The following is a 21,139-nucleotide window of genomic DNA, read 5'->3' on the forward strand; positions in this document are numbered from 1 at the left end:
ATAGCCTGTAGGCAAAACTTAATATAGCCCTATGTACTTTTTGGTGAAAACATTCCAATTATTGAGTCAGAATTGTGTAAATGGATCGAGATCCAATTTCAATGCACGCTAAGAACTAGCAACGAGCTAGCTAAGAACTAATTGTTTTGTTCTCTTTGGTGTGCAGGTGCTATCAATATTTATATTTTACTCAATAAAGTGATAAACGTTTTGTTTTTAATAAAGAAAACCACACGGGCTAGTGAGTGACATGAGGAACGCGGTCGGTGACAATTTGGAGAAAAAAAGTGACACATTTTCATTAATGTATTTTTTTTAACTTAAACAAAATTCAAGACTAGCTGCAACATTCAACTTTTGTTCCATTGTTAGAATATACATATACATAACCTATAGTATATATTATTTGGACACCACTGGGCCAACACTCAGTCCCAGAGGGGATTTTTTCCCCTCCTGGGCTTGCCTTTTACTTACCAATGTTTCTGCGTTGGTCTTGGCAAGGTAGCATACAGTGGGCCTATACATAGAATTAGCGAACCAATACTACAGAGACTGTGGTCCCAGGGTTGCCAACCACTGACAGCAAAACAAGCTATAATTTTGAGTTAAACCTGGGATAATGAGCACTGCAGAAAAAAGCCCATTGTATATTCACATAGCAATTTAGTGCTTATTAATGTGCTTTTTATTTTAAACGTTAGAATTGTATTGTAAGTACTGTTAGTAAGTACCTAAACAGTTGTTTGTTTGTTTGTTTTTCTAACTGAGAGATACTTACTTTTTGGGGACTGATTATTATGTAAATAAATACTAGTTTGGTACGCTTCTTTGTGGAAATGCTTAATTACTACTATCAAAGGGATAAGAGAATAAATTTCACAAATTCAAGATTTATATTTGTCGATGTAATTCAATTCGCTGCTACAGTCCTGTATGTTTTAACAGTGCAAGTTTCCCCTCCAACAGAAGGTGGCGGTAATGTATCAAAACGCTATTTGAGAGTCACGCAAAGATGATGAAGAAGAAGCTGGTCACGTCGCGACTGCGTAATGACGTCATGCCTTACGTACTCAGACGTGCCCTCAAGTCGTGAGCTTCCCTGCTCGTTGACATTGGAACAGAACGTGGACAGAACCACTTCAGTAAGTGGTTGTTTTGATTTTGTGCTGTTACACTCCACGTTCTATGTGAGTAATCATTCTAAACGACTTTTGTCCATTGTATGTCTTTCGCTGGAAATACCGATATTTGTTCGTAAATTCAGTTAATATTAGCAATGTCGCGACTCGCTAGCTTGTGTGTGCGTTTAAGTACCTGCTCAGCATCCAAACGATTGGATAGTAATTGATCATTGTATTGAATTTGCCAATAAAACGCAGGCGTGTTAGGTAAAAATTCACGTGTCGCTGTAAAGTGCTAATGTTAACACAGAGGTCATTTTTAATTGTGTCCAGGTATCATCTCGTTATTATCATTACGTTATTTTTACGTCTTATGAGACTCATTATGACGTAAATACGTACGCGTTAATTACCCTTGAGGTAACACAATTAGTATTTTGTTTACCTGCGTGACGTAAACGCATTGGTGGGAAATACTTGTGTGCTGTACTGTACCTGAGTAGATTTTTCCGTTTTTTGTGCTTGTATCAGGCAGGATGGGGGCCTCCACTTCAACACCTGCTGCTCCCACTGTTCGGGCAGAGGCAATGATTGCTACCCCTCCTCAAGGTTGTCCTATGCACAAAGAAAATCAGCCTCTTCAAGGTGATGATGCATAATCTAATGTCATGGAAACTGTGGTAACATTATCTAATAAATGTGTCTACTCTTATATATTAAAATAAGAAGTAGGATCTCCCCCATCAGAGTGTCCCATGCATCAAGCTCAGCCAGTTACAGGTAGGTAACAAGTGAATAGGTCTACCGTCATATACAATACCTTACTGTCTGTATTGCGTTGGGAAATCATCAATCTGGTGCTCCGGTCTGGTTGCAGTGTCGCCGCCTCCAGAGTGCCCGATGCATAAAGCCGAAGCCGGCCCAGCTCACCAGGATCGGGCCTATGAATTTGTAGAGTGTCCCATAAAAGCTGCAGCAGACTCGAATAATGACATCGACCCAGCAAATATGGTACAAGAACAAGAAAGACATTTTTTGTGCTTTTATTTATTTTTTGTTGAAATGGCAATGAATTTGATAAAACATCAGTTTTAAGTTAGTTAGATTGTGGAGTTGGACCCTTTTTTATTTGGTCTTAAGCGTAACTGTAGATAGAATCTGTATAAACCTCGTGCAAGACCTTCCTGTAAAATAACTTTTGAACTATTATTGTCTTTTTTTTAATTTCTTTTGCGACCCATGTCCTCAGATGCCACCTCCTAACCAAACGCCCGCTCCAGACCAACCCTTCAAGCTTTCGGTCTCCAGGGAAGAATCTACCATTCCCCGCCATGGCACGGAAAAGCACTGGGTGTATCCATCTGAACAGATGTTCTGGAACGCCATGCTGAGGAAGGGGTCAGTGTGTGCCAAGCAACGAATCAGAGATTGTTTCTGGCTTATACGGTAGCAACAATAGCAGTATGTCGTTTAGATTGAAAACACTCTTTTGTGCTAATATACACTTCAAAGGTGGCGCTGGCGTGAGGATGACCTAGCTGCTGCCGACATGAACAACATAATCAAAATCCACAACAAGAACAATGAGCAAGCCTGGCAGGAGATCCTGAAGTGGGAAGCTTTGCATGCAGGGTGAGTAGATGGGAACAGAACATTTTCCCGCCATATTTGTATCTAAATCCGTTGACTGTCAAATATTCTTGCAGCGAATGCCCGTGTGGTCCAGTCTTGAAGAGGTTCGGTGGTAAAGCCAAAGAGTACTCGCCCAGGGCTCGCTTCCGCCATTGGATGGGGTAAGCCAATCTTCACTGTGATGGGGATATAGATATCTACTGCATATTTGTATTTTATTGATTTTTATTTAATCTTTTTAAAAAGCTAACTTTTTTTGGGGGGGACAGATTCCATTCATTTCTGTTCTGTAGCGTAGATAGAAAGTAGAACACAGATTATTTTCACTTGCAGCATATAAGTGAGATCAAACACAAGAGCTGCATCAATTTTTTTGATACTCCGCTCACTTCTGAAAATCATGCAAACAATGGGTTCATTATGTCGTGCCGGTTGAGAAACGACGCTTAAGCGCTACAAAACAGCATATGGAGTGCCTTACTTGCCTCGTCTCTCTCGTAGCTACGAGCTGCCCTTTGACCGCCACGACTGGATCGTCGACCGCTGCGGAAAGGAGGTGCGCTACGTCATCGACTATTACGACGGAGAAATCAACAAAGAAACCTACCAGTTCTCCATCCTGGATGTACGTCCGGCCTTCGACTCTTTCGATGCCGTGTGGGATCGCATGAAAGTCGCCTGGTGGCGATGGACCTCTTGAAGAACTTTTGCATGAACTTCAAACACATAAATACACACACACAAGTTGCTCATTTCAACTCTTTGCAAGTTTTGGTGCTGTGTGAAGAGAATCAACTTTTTGGGAAATAATCATTGCTTTTAAAAAAAACTCGACTTGCTTTGTAGTTCACTGTTGTTGTTGTTTTTTTGACAGTATATGCTGCTTAAGCTATGGTATTTTTTCTTTTTTCTTTACAATTTACCTCAATATCATAAAATATATCACATCAAGTGTTCTGTAATAAATACATTAGTTATTGATTTTTTAAGGTCAAGGTAACTCATAGTGTAAACATGGAGACCACTGATTAAAATGAATGAATATACCGTATTACTGTAACTAAATAAAGATATCCGCAAACCTATTGGACCCAAAATTAATGACTGTTATTGTAATCTAACATCTTGATGTCACTTATTTTTGTGTTGACTGGTATTGCTTCGAAATATACAAACTATTACCAAAACTAACCAGCAGATTTTAAAATTATTGTATGTTCTCTATATTGAAAGTTAATTTCTTAAAATGTATGAAAACACTCAGCTCAATTGATTCACTACATTGACCCTCCAGCTTTATGGATGCAGTTTCCAAGTATGAACACAAGAGGGAGGTGTTTCACCAAGATACAATTCTTGATTCGCAGTCAAGGGGACACTAAATGCACAGTAAATCATTACACCTCTAATGGCTTCTATACATGAAACATTTATATACTGTAGTGTGCACTGTGCACAGTTAAATGTAATGTACTACTTAAACCCAGTGTCATTTTTAGAAACACAAAATTGGCAATTTATGTCATTGTGTTGGGCTACGTACTATAGCAAAGTGTGTGGTAGGTAGGTGGATTGTTCAATTTATTTTTAATTTTTACAAGACTACCAGGTCATAACCAACAGCTCATGGCTAGTAACAAACATTATGGCCAGACGAATTTACAATAAAATACATTTTATAGGTCCCCAAAAAGGACATGCGGACTTCCGGCCATCTTAACCCGCCACTACTGCGAAATTGTTTTGGTTCCTGCTTGTGCTGTTGACTATAAAAGGCCACGGGAATCCTGCCCACGAATGCCTGCGGCGCCGTCTATCGAGTTATACTTCTGTATTTGTGCAGACCACAACAAAATAAGATGTAATGTGCTCATTTGTGAGCTTTAGTGGTGCTGGCAGGCACGTTTTTATGACTTGAACCGAGCTGTGTTTACGGAACAAATGTCGTAGCTGCATCGAGTACACTCCATATCATGAAAGTGAAAATCACTCAACATGTACTCAGCTTTTATGGAAAAACGAGGCAATTTATACTAAATTATGAATTTAATTAATTTTATAAATGACAAGAACTTTTATGCAATCAAATCCATATCACAAAGCTTGATTAGCAAACGTAACAGGATCCGTCTTGAAGGGTTTCGAGGAGAAACTTACTTGTTCAACTCTTTGGAAAGAGAGTTCAGAACACAAAGCAGGGAAACATAAACACATGTAAATATTCTGTACTGAATCTCAAGACAATGTCCATGACAGACCAAAGAAGAAACAGAGCTAAAATGTTGAATCTTAGATGAGTTCCCTTATAAAGCGGAACCAGGTCATTTTCTTTGTGGTTATAAAAAGAGAGTTGTATGCTTCACTGTATTTGGTCCTAATGTATTCATTCCTACTTAGTTTTCACTGCGTTGATGTGTGGCTCGGGATACCAAACTGCAAATAAAGTGAAGCACCTATCTGGACACGTCTCGCTTCACATATTCGCGAAGCTTCTGATTCCGTGATAAATTTCTGCCTTGGGTTTATTTTTCGTTATCCTCAAGTGGCTTTTGTGGAATAAATGCCAATGGGCACATGTGGCCATGTTGAATTGATGATCAGCTATGGGTTACTTATGTAGGTGGGCAGAGCAGAAACCTAATACGCAGTTAAGGCAGCAGACGTAAAATGTCTTCAGGCTGTTGCGTCCACGGAGAATCTGATTTTAATGCATGTGGTGTCTGCTGTAATGGCGTGGAGGGTGATTATCTTTTCTAAATCTAAAAATCGTAGTACACATTGAATAATAATATAATGGCGCTCATAATAAGAATACGGTTGATAGAATAATGCATCACAAGAGTCTTTTGCCTCCTACGTGTACGTGTTGCCTTAAACACTGCATGCGTGATTTCCCACGTGTATAGAGGCAGACCGCACAGATGCACAACACACAGCAGATGTCCAAACCCTGCAGCATTCTCCACAAAAGTCAGATATTTTATAATATCCATTGTCTGTATTCCCTATTTCCACCCTAAAGACGAGCATTTGAAGCACTGTCCAACCCAATGTCTATGCTAGCTTTAGCTTAGTCTAGTTTTATTAGCTAATGTTATGTTCAAAGACATGGCTGTCATTTTACTTTTATATAGATTTGACTCAGGTGGGGCGGCCTTTATTGAACGTATAATATGAATTCTTTACGTTTTTTTTGTGTGTGTGCTCAGTCCTAGTGTATTGCTGTGCCGCCTGGTGGAGGGTAATTTAGTCAGGCCATAGCCATGTCTAAGAACTTTTCGCTATTCGTTATTTGGCCCCTATCCTTTAGGACGACCCTGTTCACAAATAAGAATCGGTTTACGAAAAAGATTTGTGGGCGTTGGTTGGTTTCCGAACGAGTCAGAGCAGTTTTAATATCATCGTGGTATCTTTATTTATTTATTTTTTTGCCATATATTAGACCTTAGTAGTTAGTACCTTAACTCATTCACTGCCATTGACGGCTACAATCGTTAAAAAATCATTTGAACTATTTCTATTAGTTTAACTTTTTTTTCTACTTTTGTTAACAAGAGTATGAAAACCCAGAACTTTTTTTTATTGTACATTTAGAACAGATATACAATTTGTGATTAATCGTGAGTTAACTATTGAAGTCATGCGATTAATTACGATTAGCATTTTTCATCGCCTGACGCCCCTAATTTTTAACAATCATCTAGTCATTTTTTTATTGTAATTATGACTTCCCTAGTTAACTCACGATTAATCACACATTTTATATCTATTCTAAATGTACAATACCATTTTCCCCCTAGGTTTTCATACTCTTGTTAACAAAAGTGGGAAAAAATGTTAAACTAATAGAAATAGTTCAAATTAAATTTTTACGTCTATAGCCGTCAATGGCAGTGAATGAGTTAATTTAATGTTTTATATTATAAAAAATATTCTGACCTCACGACAGTAAAAAGCTCACATCAAAGTGTCTAAAAAGTGGAAGATATTTCAATAGCCTGATTCATTTGTGCATACACTGTACGCCTGAGATGCGTTTCACTTCACGCCCTGTGGTGATATTTCGCTTTGAGGCTTAACTGTCGTATTGAAGCATGGCTTTAAATGCCAAGAGAATATGTTCTTGTTTAATTGATGCCTTCTTTTCACGTGACCAGAGGCAATTTGTTTTTACTTCCTGCCTGAGGAGAGAGATCAAACAGCGCCTCACCTGCTGGTGGATACGGTGCTGATAGAATGGAAAAGGAGGTCGGAGGATGACCAATACACAGTCGGTCAAGATTGTTTTCTTCATTTCCGGGATTCTAACTGGCACAGGAAAATACTTTTTGGCCTGCATGAACAAAAAATGGCTCTGTATGAATATAAAATCAACTCTACAATTATAGAGTGCAAATAAGAGTAAACTACAAAAAAACATGCCCGGTTCCAATTTTAAGGCTCCGTCAAAGGATTTCCGAAAAATGGAGCAACTGCAATGCCCTCGCATGTGGGTAAGGAGAGCCACGGTTGCTGATGTCCTTTCAGCCATTCGTTAAATAAGACAAAAATTAGACTCCAGTCGCTGACGTCATTCCCTAGGCCACGTCCCTTAAAGGCAAATATCAACATTATGATTGTTTAAATTTTTTTTTTATACGTACTGTATATTCAATTTGATTCTTGCCCTTGGCCAGTAGGGCTCAGAGGTCAGGGTTATTTAGTGGAGCCCAAAAGTTCAATTTCCAAACAAACATGGTGAAGCAGCATTTAGCTGTTATGCTGCACGCAAGCTGCAAATAAAAGTGTAGTCCGCCCTAAGTGCAGGGTAAAGACTGATGCGGCAGGAAAAACAAATTCAACAATGACAAAAGGTCGAATATGATGAAAGCTAACAGCTAGATTTTTAGCAATTAGCGCACAACTTGACTTTATTATAACAAAAATAACAGCAACTTTTGTCTTGTTATAAAACCTGCATTAAAAGTCTGTTGTTAGGGTTAATTAGCTTCACACTTTTACTAATACAGAACCCAAAAACTCATAAAGTAGCCGCTAAAAGGTTTTCTTCAGACGGTGCCAAAGTTCTTTTTTCTACCTCGCACCTCTTGGCAGTGATCGAGAACGGCTTTGACACCGAAGTAGACATCTCAATCAGGGCAGAGCGCTTCATCACATATCTCCTCGGGGATGTAATCAGTCCTTCTCCAATTTGGCATAAGCTGCTTATCGTTCTACCGGGAGCAATGACCAACGACTTTTATGGTGCGGGCCACTGACAAATGGAGAGATATTCCCCATCTCCCTACTAGTGTCTTTTCACGATTGTGCTGATAAACTATTGTGAGGATCATGGTTGAGGCTCTATATAATTACTTCTCCAGTGATCGTCCCATTTCACCTGGTATAAGGGATCAATATCACAAGACGGCGCCTTGATGACGCTTAATCTCGCTTGATACCACCTCCAATGTGGAAGCAAGGAAGGAGGTCTTTGTACGGTAGAACAATGGGCCAGCGAAACACACACTACACCTTTAGTGCCATATGAAAATACTTTTATGCTTCTGGGCTCCTTGTGCTGTTAATATTTTAGGCACTGCAAACTACAATCAAAATAATAAAACATTTTCATCATATGCTTTTGTAACACTATTAACTCATTCACTGCCATTGACGACTATAGACGTCAAAAATTCATGTGAACTATTTCTATTAGTTTAACATTTTTTTTCCACTTTTGTTAACAAGAGTCTGAAAACCTAGATTTTTTTTTGTACATTTAGAGCAGATATAAAATTTGTGATTAATCGTGAGTTATGAAGTCATGCAATTAATTAAGATTTAAATTTTTTTATTGCCTGACGCCCTTCATTTAAAAAAACATTTTATTTTTACAAAAAAATAAATAAATAATTGTAATTATTTTTTAAATTTTTAATCTTTTTTTTTTTAAGAAAAGATTATTAAAAATTAGGGGCGTCAGGCGATTACTTTTTTAAATCGTAATTAATCGCATGACTTCACTTGTTACCTCACGATTAATCACAAATTTTATATCTGTTCTAATACAAATACAAATTTCTATTAGTTTATCAATTTTTCATTTTATTTCATTTTTTATGAAAACCTATATATTTTTATTGTACATTAATAACATATATAAAATTATCATATATCATCATAATTACGATTAAACGGCCCCTATTTTTTATATATATATATTTTTAAATTAGGCCCGTCAGGCGATTACATTTGTTTTAATTGTAGTTAATCACATGACTTCACTAGTTAACTAACGATTAATCACAAATGTTATATCTGTTCTAAATTTACAAAAAAAAAAATCTAGGTTTTCATACTCTTCTTAGCAAAAGTGGATTTTTTTTTAACTAATAGAAATAGTTCAAATGAATTTTTGACGTCTTTAGCCGTCAATGGCAGCAAATAAGTGTTGAATACATCCATGTCTTTGGAGGACTCAAATTTAGTACCTCATTCCAACGAACTGTCAACGGTTCTTTGTTTACTTTTTAGATGTTTTACTGCTAACTTGGCATGCCTATTCTTTAATCTGGCCATATAATATATGTATGCTGATGAGCAGTGGGTTCACTTAGCATCCATTCACGTCACTGTTAGCCAATTGATTCCGCTCAAGCAGAAACGTGAGCACTAATTACGACTTTGATTAGGAGGCGAGCCAAAGAAAGAAATGGTGTGCTCAGTTAAGGTGAACCCTCGACCATGCGTCTTGTGAAAGGCAGGAAGATTCCAGTGTTTTGCATGCGTGGGCTTAATTGCATGACAGTACAATGTGGGTGGTGAGGTCCTTGTTGTGATGAGACCATCTAGCACTTATTTATGAGTTTGTACTTTTTCTGTTTTTGATCTAGCCAAGGAGCGTTTTGCTCAACAGATTCAAACTTGAGAGTTCATTTTATCAGCAATTAGAAATTCCGGTACTTTTCCGAAATCAACAGCTCTATTTGAGAGGAGAGGAAGGGGGAGGAGAGAGGAGAAGCGCCACTAAAACAGCCTAAAATCCGGATGCGTTCCCCAAGAATGGCCAAAATCTGAGTTTAAAATTGTTGCTTTTATATTGTACTAAAGAAACAAAATTGCACGACAGATGCTTTATTGAATTGTATTGTATAATTGTAAATGTTGACAGTTTCATTTTCCTCATTTATTATACCAATGAATAAGAGGATATAAACCAAGCCACAGTAAAATTGAAGTTGCAATGAATGCATTTCAGTTAAAAAACACCATTTTTAATCCTTTTTGAATGTACCAATGAATATTGTTGTAATGCATGCCATTCGATTTTCCATACAAAAATGGCATACACACATGTAACGTTCCACTATTTACATGCAGCCCGCTTGGCTTTTATCTTGTCAGACCAGACTAGTGAACAATCAAGCCGCATCACCCTTTGAAAGTGTCTAGAAAGGACGGGCAACAATAGCAACATTCACCTCAATTTTACATGCTGCAAATATTCGATGATTCCCCACACCAACAAAGACAGACTCACCGCTGAGCGCATCCTCCAAAGTGCTTCAGGACATGAGAGGAAATGGCAGAAGCACTTGCCCCTTATGCTAATCAAAGTGGATCTATTTAGTATTCTCTCCAGGAGCTCACTAGTCCCCCCCCCCCCTCCTTAAATTCACAACAACACAAAGAAACTCTGATTGTGCCCCCTATGCTCTGAAAACTTTGAACTCCAAATGTAAGCCAGCATCATGTGATCTACATCTCACCAGGTTTGTCGCAATATTATTATATTTCTTGCTTGGTTATTCATTGAAAAATGAATCAGTTTTTGTGAAAATACCATGTGGATATTAAAAGTTGTATAACGTACCACGCCGTCAAAAAATGATAATATACCAATTATTTTCTATTATGTTTAAAATAAATAAATATACGGTATAAATTGCACCACATTAGCATGCATTCGAATGTCTTTCCTTCAAGTCAACAAGTGTGAATTATTTTGTGATCAGCAATCTTGTTCCCAACCGGTTGCATTTTAAGAGGCAATTAATAAATAGTGTTCGTAGCGGCGTACAACACACAGCCCCCAGCTACTCAGTTGCAGGGAGTCATTAGCCACTGAATAAAGACGTTGTTTGACAATAATTGTGAAAATGGAAGAAATCAAATGCAGTGAAATATAAGAATACTACAATACAATTGCATACAATGTAATCTATATGTGTACACGTAAACATATTGTTTACATATGCAATACATATTGTATACTAAAATGCTCAAATGTTCGCTATTTATGTTGACTTTATCCACCGAATCAACTCGATTGGGTTACTCAATGTACTTGGCAGTAAAACAGGTCATAGTCCAAGAAATGGCCACATTAGAGAGTAGAAGGAAAAAGTCACGATCAAGTTATAGCAATAAAAGTTTGTTTTTTTTCAGCGTGGAGACGTTATTTTGAATGATAAAAGTGCCGCAGGTAGCGCGCTAATTAGCATTAGCGAGTCAGACTGGAATAGATCATTACAATTCCTTGCACATCTATAGACGGAAGCAAAAATCATTGTCAATCAAATCATTTTGAATAAAAAATCGTTCTTAATCGAAAATTGATTCTGAATCGAATTGCAGACCCAAAATCGGAATCGAATCGAGAGACATTCAAAGATTCTTACCCCTAGAAATTAGCATAGTATAGCATGCATCTCTTCAAGTAGACTTCAGTGCTGCTCTAGCACATTGTTTCTAAAAAATACATAAAAAAATCTTCATTTTTGTTTAACCTATTGAGAATAAATGAATTTACGGCAGAAATACCATTTCATGTCCATTCCGTCAGGGTTTTAATAACCTCGCCTCTCATCGTACCATCACCGTGCAAATTTAGAATTTCCGTGAAAGTGACCAAACAGCTGGAGTTCATTTGAATGCGCCGACAAGCACGTCCCCCCGCCTCCTTCGTTGTGGAGGATGCTGTGAATCGGATGCATTTGCGGTCCTCAGCCAACTTCCAGTGGGGTCAATCAGAGTGGACCGACGCAGGGTCATGCTCGCACACGGCTCTCTCAGGCTTTCATTAATATTATTTTGCAGCCCGGCCGTGTCGCTGGCTTATTGCTCTCGTGCACGCTTCACATTTCAATGAGGCTTACCTTTGTGCTTGAAGATATTTCATGACAAGGAATTATTCATTTTGGATGAAAGGAACATGAAAGCCTGGGTGGAAAATGAATCTTGGGCTGTTAGATGGCAATCGCAAGCCTTGCATTGTTGTATACCTGCAATATTAAGTAGGGATGCGCTTACAGTACAGAGCGAGCCTCATTTTACATTTAGCATTTATTAATTGGACTCATTTGAAGTTTGTTTGTGTCGCTACCTCGCAATGCTTTCAGTGAGAACAATTGAATCTTGTGAAAGAAAATGGATGTGTATTTAAGATCAACATTTAACATTTTCTAACCAGCTTAAAGCAAGCAAACTAGGCCTCTTTGGAGCGGTTTCTTCGGTTCATTTTCTCAAAGTGATGCTAAAAAAAATTATTTTAAAAAGCACGTTTCAGTACATTTAATGTGCTTAAAGTCTATAAGGTCTCAGATTTTCACCTATCACCTGTCTCACTCTACACTCCATAAACATAAACACACTCCAAGTTATTTGTGCAACAGATTCTTCCTCCTTGACACCACAAGTCAGTATGGCCCGAGCCCAAATACCTTTTGACATAGTGCCAACATGTTTGACCCTCGATTCAAGCAAAAATCCAGGCCAATTAAAGTGACATCCTGCAACAGGAAGCAAAAAAATCTCTCCACTAGAGGTCGCTGTTGTACCGCGCTGCAGCTCTAATTGGCCAGTGAATGTGAGAGGCGTGGGCGGTCTGTGCCTGACATTCTATAGAAACACAAGTTAATGAAAGTGGAAAGTGAGGGAGAGAGATTATGTGAACATTGGATTTAATTGGACTTTAAATAGCACCGGAACATACACAGAGGTGCTTTGAGAGTAGTTTTCAGTCTTGTGTGCTTTAACAGCTCGGTAAAATACTCACTGATGTGGATCGGTAATCATCTTTGACGTCCTTTGTTAACTCACGTTATGTACTGTGATAAAAAACAACAACGAAAAAACGTTTAAAAGTAATCCGCAATGGAACACTCATTAACAACTCATTCACTGCCATTGACGGCTATAGGCGTCAAAAATTCATTTGAACTATTTCTATTAGTTTAACATTTTTCCTACCTTAGTTAACAAGAGTATGAAAACCTAGAATGTTTTTATTGTATTAGAACAGATATCAATTTTTTTTATATTTTCTTTAAAAAAAAAGAAAATATTTAAAAAAATAATAATTTATAATTATTTATTAATTAATTTAAAATAGAGACGATTTTTAAAAATTAGCGCCGTCAGGCAATTCATTTTTTAACATCGGAATTAATTGCATGACTTCACTGGTTAACTCACGAATAATCACACATTTTATATCTGCTCTAAATGTACAAAAATAAATTCTAGGTTTTCATACTCTTGTTAACAAAAGTGGAAAAAAATGTTAAACTAATAGAAATAGTTTAAATGAATTTATGACGTCTATAGCCGTCAATGGCAGTGAATGAGTTAAGGAAGTCAACCCTTAAATATTCTTTACAATATGTTGTATGTGCCCCCTACTAAACACAACATTTTGATTAATACCATGTTTGTGGAATATGAGTTAAATAGCAAAATGCCAAAATCCACCAGTTTTCATCCATTACAAGGGCGGCCATCTTGTCATTTGCTATCAACTAAAAATGACATCGCGGTTGCTCAGGGCTCAGGGAACGACCAATCACGGCTCAGTTTCAGAAAAACAGGTGAACTGTGATTGGTTGTTACCTGAGCCTGTGATGACACATTCAGTCAACTGCGAGGCAAAATGGCTGCCTCCCGAATTGGATAAAAACGTGTTTATGTTGCTGTTAACTCATATTCCACAAACACAATATTAATCATAATGATGTGTTTAGACTAGTAGAGGCGCATACGACATACAGTATAATTGTAAAGAAAATTCTATTGTTGACTTCTGTGCATCTGAGATTCACAGACATTTATTTACACATTTTATATTCGATAATCAGGCTAAAAGTTGTCATCATGAGCATTAATTGCAGTTGTAACGCCTCAAAATGAGCCTTTTTATACCTTGCAAATCCACTTCAAAAAGGAACATTTTCATAGAGTCGTTTCACTGTACTGTACATTGCAGCATGACTGTTGAATGTGCTTATTTTATCAGGTGGAAATGTGGCGTATACACAATAAATGCGACCTTGCGCTTTTCTCAGATTTCTCCTCAATACAAAAGCAGCCTTGCCGTTCTGTCGTTTTCCTCACATCCCTTTCAAGGGAGTGTATTTGCTGTGTTTGAAAGGCGACTCTTTTCCATGGCCATCATAGTGTGTGCGTGTGCGCGCGTGACTGGAAGTATATTGTGTTAGGTTTCTGCCATTTAGGAAGCGACCGGCGTTGGCTTAAGGTCGATCAATTCTGTCTCTTCTTTTTCCTCTAATCAGAGAAAAGGCGTCGCTTTAATTGCAGCAGCCAAGAGGCCCTTGCAGTGGGTGGAGATTTAATGTTTCTGGTCATCACAGTTGCTATCCATTTTTTAAAAATTTATATAATGTACACATTTTATGGCTGATCATGTTGTTGTGATTTGCACATGGTGATATGGCCATGCATTGACGGCAAATTAGCACTCGGTTGCTAGCAAAAAAAAAAGGCTAACAGGTGATTGAGGTTAACAAGAAGCCTCACATCAAATGTGATCATTTTCTCTCAGCAAAAGTCTCAACACCCTTGGGAAGCAAGTGAAAAGCCCTCCCATTAACGACAATATATACTGTATGGATATCGGCATTAACATTGCATCATCAAAGAGAGCGAGTCATTTTCAACACTTTAGATTGGTCAATAATTTGTAAAAATTACACGTGTGGACTGACCAAAAGGATCGATTTTTGAAAAAGAGTACATTTGTCAAATTGTGACGACAGTGATATACATATATATGTATATCTGCACTAGGGGTGGGAACCTCTGGGTACCTCACGATGCGATACGATATGCGATACAAGGCTCACGGTAACGATATGACGATACCGCGATTATCGATATATTGGTCAGGTAATAAATCCACAATAATCTACGATAAAACGACTCAAGACATAAATAGATGTTTTTCAATGAGAAAATCGTTTCTTTTTTGTACCATCACTGAAACAAAATATTTAAACTGGTGTCTTCTTCACAGTGAGTACTTTAGTGTATTTATTTTAAAAACAAATACAAATGTCTTCTTAACACAACTTTCTGTGAACGAATTTGTGTCTTTCTTAAACACTATTATCATGCAACATGTCAGTCAGTTACATAGTGAATTGTTTAATTTTATAAACTGTAACAATTGTACAAAAATTACTTAAATAATAAATCCAATTAAATCAATATGAATATTCCTCAGAAATTGTGTGCTTCAAAAAGTTGAACCATAAAATATGTTTGAAAATGTCACGTATGCAAAACTGAGTCCATTGCTGGACAGATAATAAATGTCTTACACAAGTAAAAGTAAGATCATGAGTCTTCTTTGCCTGAAGACTTCCATATATTTCCCCGTCACTCTTAAGAGGTGCTCCCCCTAGTGGCCTACCAAGTAGTTGCTCAATAAGTAATGAACAATGGAGCCGTTATAGTGGCTTTATATTATCTACAAATATCGCGATACTTGCGTAGGCGTATCGATAATTTATCAAAGACAAAGTATTTAAGTATATAAGCGGGAACTTCTGATGAAATAAACATAATTCCTGACTCCTATTTTAATTAAAAGATTTAAAGTTTTTTTTGTCAGTACCAGCAGTAAAAAAAGAACGACATGTTCCTGGATTTAAAACCTTTTTTTCCACTCTAAAGTCTAAACCTTACTTATCACTTATGATGGCAAAAAACTGATAGACTTCTTTTAATCCCGCTTCGGGCTTCAAGCCTTTCTGAGTAGCAGGAGAAAAGGATTTAATGTCGGCTGAAGCTATTTCCTTGAGGGCTCCTTACACTCTGAGGGGCATTTTGTTGGTGTCAAGTGCCTAAAATCCAGTTAATGGAAGGAAAAACACCCAATGGCTTTTCCCTGGGCCACGTAGGTGTTAATATTTTCTTCATATATGGCACTCTTGTTGTATTATGGCAGATGATCCCAATGCACCAGTGACTTCATTCTATAAAGACGTTTTTGTCGTGACAGGTAATGTTTTCTGTCTTAGGGAGCCTTCCTGGCAATAACTACTAACTCATTTGCTCCCCAAAACGGATAAATACGTTCTATTTTAAATGTTTTAAGTGTCCCAATGACGTATTTATACGTTTTTAATGCTAGAGCATACAGAAGGCTTTGATGCAGCCTCTCAACTGCAAAAAAACGGTTGAAGAAATGGTAGTTATTACACAAACGGCCGGCAGGTGGCAGCAGAGCAAAGGAGATGAACCAGGGCCATGTTAAAAAAAACTAAATTACTCACAATTTGAAATTAATTTGTGAATAATGATTAAACCTAGCTAGATTCTAATGCTAATTGCTGCAAAACGGAAGCGGATAGAAATATACTTTTTATTTCCTTATGAATAAAAGAGGTTCCATGTTTTTATAGCAATAGAGCACAACATTCTGTGGGCCTTGCAAAATTAGTCAAAATCAAGTCAAACAGCCGGTAGTGAAGGGGATTGCTTCTGTGAAAATGTCAGGGAGTGAATGAGTTAAAAGGAACTATTCACATAAGCAAATGGTCATAGCAGCAAGGTGGATATTTAGGTTAGTAAGACTGCGTCACAGTAAGAATGAAATAAAAATACACAACTAAGTGTTGTCTTTACGTAATATACACACACAACGCAAACTAAAAACATGACTGGGGGGGGGGGGGGGGGACACAATGAACAACAAAAATCTGAACATTTTAAGGTGAAGTAATAGTCGTCTAACAGAAGAAGAAAATTGGAAATTGGGCTTGACAAGAGCCTGTTCTTCCCAAGTGCTGTCAAGCTATGTCAGAAATAAAAGCATAATTGGGGACAAAGGCAACCTGTCAATCTGAAACCTTCTGCGATACCGTAAGATAACATTATCAAGCATTTAGTTTCATTTGACCAATTCTCCCCACTAACTGCCCACACTCTTCATGTCTTACTGAGGTGTTAATTCAGCCCCATGTTACTGTCTGAGCCTGCAAAAGCACACCTCTGCTCTTTCTACTTCCACTCCCATTACCTCCCATTAAGCCCAGAGAGTCCACAGGTTTCTCCGTGGGTTATTGATCAGCTTCACAGTATTTGTCGGCTACCATTCTTGGAGAAAAGCGACGAATGGGCTCAGACGCTGTATTTTCATTTGAAGACTTCACAGACAAATAGAAAGGAAGAGGTAAAGGGCATCAAGTCCAACATTGTGAAAATCAAGCTTGATGGTTTTCTGCCAGCCTGTTTGCTGTCCTTCGAATTGCTTTATTAGGGAGGCTGTTTGTTTGAATCTTGACCGGTTCGGCTTTGTTTCTAAGGCCCTTTCATAAGCTTCAAAATCGATTTCTGACCTCTTTTCCAGTACTTGGGTTAACATACATTTTTAGATCTTCTTGTGAATGGTTTTGTAATTGTCAGCTCTGCAATTGATTAGCAGTCTGTCCACTTTGTCAAGATGAATTAGGCTCCAGATCTTTGCAACCCTGCATCGGGAAGCGGTATCGGCAAGGGATGGATCGATTGATTGTTGGGATTGACCTGACTGGAATGGACTGAAGCAAGCCGATAAAGAATGACTCTAAATGAGATCGAAGCCCTTTAGAATAACTGTCGTTGTGCGCCCTGTTTTGTCGCATTTTCACGCCTTCACTAACAAGCAGTCAACTATTGTACATTGTCAGTTGACCAGAGTTTGTTGACGAGTGACGGACTGATGGAATGCCAACCTCTAATAACACAAATTGGGTTAGTCTGCCTTAATTCTGTAATGTCTTCAAATTGGGAAAGAAGACTGTGAACAGACGGTTGATCAATCCGGCCAGGATAGAATCGCTCCTTCAATCCATCGCGTATAGATCGTTTTCACTGGAAATGTTTCCCAACATATGACACATTGCCAATAATGTGCCCAGAGACACATCCAAGAAAGGTGAGCGTCACAGTGGCCTTGCTAGCGATCAGTTCCCAGTACTTGGAATTATTTTACTCTTTGGGCATAATTACCATGAATTGAGCCAAATCACAACCCAGAGCAAAGAGATTTAAGCGGCCTCACCAGCAGCAGTTCTTTTGTTCGTAGAGTCGCCGGGCAAGCAAACAAATGATTCCTAGGAATTGTATTACTGGGAACTGTTTCTCAGAGAACCAAGTTTTGATTCCCGTCTCCAGTAAGACCCTTAACGCATTCACTGCCAGCCAAGTAAAAATGGATCTTTTCACGTCTACAGCCGTCAATGGCAGTGAATGAGCAAAGCAAGCAATTAACTCGTTCACTGCCATTGACAACTATAGACGTCAAAAATACATTTGAACTATTTTTCTTAGTTTAACATTTGTTTCCACTTTTGTTAACAAGAGTATAAAAACCTAGAATTTTTTTTTGAAATAGAGATATAAAATGTGTGATTAATCGTGAGTTAACTATTGAAGTCATGCGATTAATTACAATTAAAAAATGTTATTGCCTGACGCGACTTCAAGATTATTAAAAATTCGGGGCGGCAGGCGATTAAAATTTTTAATCGTAATTAATCGCATGACTTCAATAGTTAACTCACAATTAATCACAAATTTTATATCTGTTCTAAATGTACAATAAAAAAAAGAAGTTTTCATACTCTCGTTAACAAAAGTAGTAACAATTTTAAACTAATACAAATAGTTCATAGCGCGCACACTATAAATTGATTCTTTTTAAATGCTAAGCATAGCATCATTAATGCTACTTTAGTTGGAGCACAACTTTATACAAGGATTTTTATGAAGGTGAAAAAAAATTATATTATCCTTTTAGTCCATTCCACTAAAGGTCATAACTTACAACATTTGTCCACTAGTAGAGAAGTGTTAACATGGGCGAGACCATCTTAAAAATGTAAACTGTAATACTCCCCCCCCCCCCCCCCCAACACATCAATCCATAAGGGTACATTGCTTTTTGCCGTTTCCCTGTCACTGCAGGGCTTAATCCTCCCTGCTGTCTCAATATCAAGTGGAGAAAGCATGAAATAATAGAGCAATGCGAGAGAAGGAGGAGGTGCAGTATGTCCCTGAAGAGCATCCTCCAGGGAAATAGCCCACCCCCAACCCCTGTAAAACCCACAAGAAGATTATTAAAAACCCACTCCCCTATTCATATTGACCCCCTTCATTCCTCCTCCACTCGATACATTTACTTCCAATACATAATAGGGCTGATATACATAACAAAAGCCAAGGCGCAAGACAAATCCGAATGGTTAGTTAATAGCTACGCATTACATTTCACGGAAACAACACACTGCTGCGCTAAAATACATTCGAGCTGGGCTGTCCTTTTCTTTCAGAAGATGGAATTAAGTGCAGTTCAGCACGGTACTCTATTTTACTGGCGCTGTACAATTAGCAAAATACGTAGTTAAGCACATCGCAACATTTGGTTATGACGTACATTTCTATTGTTCGAATCGAATTCATTACAAAAAAAAGAGATGGAGTATCGTTTGCAGGTCACCAAGCCTCAAGGATAACGAGTACGGGCCTTGCTTACAATTAGAAACATGCTTTGCATACAAATAAATAGGCCTCGGGGCTCACAGTATGTTTATTTATGTGTAGGTTTCTACAGAATGTGAGACCCAAAGAGCAAAGAAAACTATTGAGGGTGAGATTTAGATTAATTGAGCAAATACCTGATGGTTATGCTTAACATGAAGCATCGCGGAGGTAGCCTCAAGGTAAAGTGAAAGGGGTATAATAAATCTGTGTATCCACGTTCATACAGCAGAATAAGTCAGGATTTCTTGTAAGCCTTGTGTTCAATTAACACAAAGCTCACAAGAAGCCATTTTTGTGCCTTGACCCAATAAACACAATATAGTACAATACTACTACTACCAGTAAACAGTTCTGTCTGATTGGATCGAGCTCCACAGCGGTTTGCAGCTAAACAAGTTCTCTACCGAGGGTACTGCCCATAGTCTTCATTTCTTTAAATTCTGCGAGAGCATGTTTCAGAGTGCTTTACAGTCATTAACTGTGACCTTCCCAGTTTGAACCTCTCCGCGTTTTAGATTGGCGGAAAAGCCTCCAAGTCACAGCGTACCAGGAGGATTATTTTATCCTCCAGACTGATTTCATGCTAAATTTTCTTTTTTTTTTGGAGTGTTTCAGTTACAAATTGAACAGTGGACACACAAGGGATCTAATCTTATTTTCATGTTGCCATTTTGAAATGGTTAAAAAAAAAATTCTATTGGTGCATCCTCCTGGCAGTATCACATTGCCGTCGTGATGTTCTCTCCTACAGCCCTGTCTTTTACGTGCCGGTTGGTCTTCATGCACAAAAAAAGTTAAAAATAGGGATAATTATGGCCACTTTCAGAGCGCATTTCCTGAAAATGCCTGTGTTGGAAAGTAATAGCAGTATCACCCACACACATTCTCTTTTGCACACCTGGCAAATTGTTATGTAAAGTACCGGTGACTATGGGATTGTCCATTTCATACACAAATTGTCGATACAATTCTCAATTATGAAGAATACACGCATTTAAAGTTCAAACTCAGCTGAGGTTGTGAAGACAAGGAAACAATGTTTCCTTTTGTTTTGGCTCCTTAACCGGCTTCTCTAAAAAGTCAGGAATTAGCGTTTAACCACTAAAACAAATGTTTCTGTTCAGGGTGACAGCAATAAAATCTCCATTTTATAATTGTCAAGGCGCCCCGGGTTTTGACGAGACAAAGGGCGCATTTAGTTTGCCCACTTAAACTGGCCCACTGCGATTTTCTGTTGCTCCCATGCTGTTCATCAGCGGTGGTCACTAGGTGCATTGGAAAAGAGCCACCATAGCAACAGTGCTATTTGAAATCAATGAGGTCATAACTGTGGCGTAAATAGACAGAAAATTGGGCTCCTCGCTTGAGGCCAGAGGATGCCGTGGCTTGCATCAATAGCTGCTACCCTTGAGTGGAAGATGCTGCACCCGCCAAGCTGGAGCTCCAAATTGAATTCCATGGAAAGATAGATGAGAAAATGAAAACATTGATAAACCTCAATGAGCTGAATGAAAGTCTCAATATGCCCCCCCCCCCCCCCCCACCCCCAACGGCATACAAGAAGAATATGATGATCC

General features: G+C 38.2%; 1 protein-coding gene and 1 long non-coding RNA gene across 7 annotated transcripts in view; one reads left to right on the top strand and one right to left on the bottom strand.

Annotated features, from left to right (window-relative positions):
- Positions 1–1,019: 1,019 nt before the first annotated feature.
- hccsb (holocytochrome c synthase b) lies at positions 1,020–3,841 on the top strand. Of its 6 annotated transcripts, none has more exons than XM_086066152.1 (8): positions 1,020–1,145; positions 1,656–1,769; positions 1,848–1,904; positions 2,002–2,135; positions 2,374–2,522; positions 2,637–2,756; positions 2,831–2,917; positions 3,258–3,841. In XM_086066152.1, the coding sequence occupies exons 2-8, from the start codon at positions 1,661–1,663 to the stop codon at positions 3,454–3,456; spliced, it is 855 nt and encodes a 284-aa protein (XP_085922278.1). In that variant the 5' UTR covers positions 1,020–1,145; positions 1,656–1,660; the 3' UTR covers positions 3,457–3,841. The 6 variants fall into 6 exon arrangements, with proteins under 6 accessions (XP_085922278.1, XP_085922279.1, XP_085922282.1 ...); XM_086066153.1 differs by having other exon boundaries at positions 1,851–1,904; XM_086066156.1 differs by having other exon boundaries at positions 1,854–1,904.
- A 3,371-nt stretch (positions 3,842–7,212) lies between these two features.
- LOC147155788 (uncharacterized) overlaps positions 7,213–21,139 on the bottom strand; it is a 39,672-nt gene continuing 25,745 nt past the window's right edge. Inside the window, exon 4 of the long non-coding RNA XR_015091902.1 lies at positions 7,213–7,346. This is a non-coding gene — a long non-coding RNA (uncharacterized LOC147155788). The remainder of the gene's footprint in view (positions 7,347–21,139) is intronic.

Source organism: Leptonotus elevatus, chromosome 21 (assembly GCF_054856555.1).
Source record: "Leptonotus elevatus isolate MCC_2025b chromosome 21, RoL_Lele_1.0, whole genome shotgun sequence".
Classification (NCBI taxonomy): domain Eukaryota; kingdom Metazoa; phylum Chordata; class Actinopteri; order Syngnathiformes; family Syngnathidae; genus Leptonotus; species Leptonotus elevatus.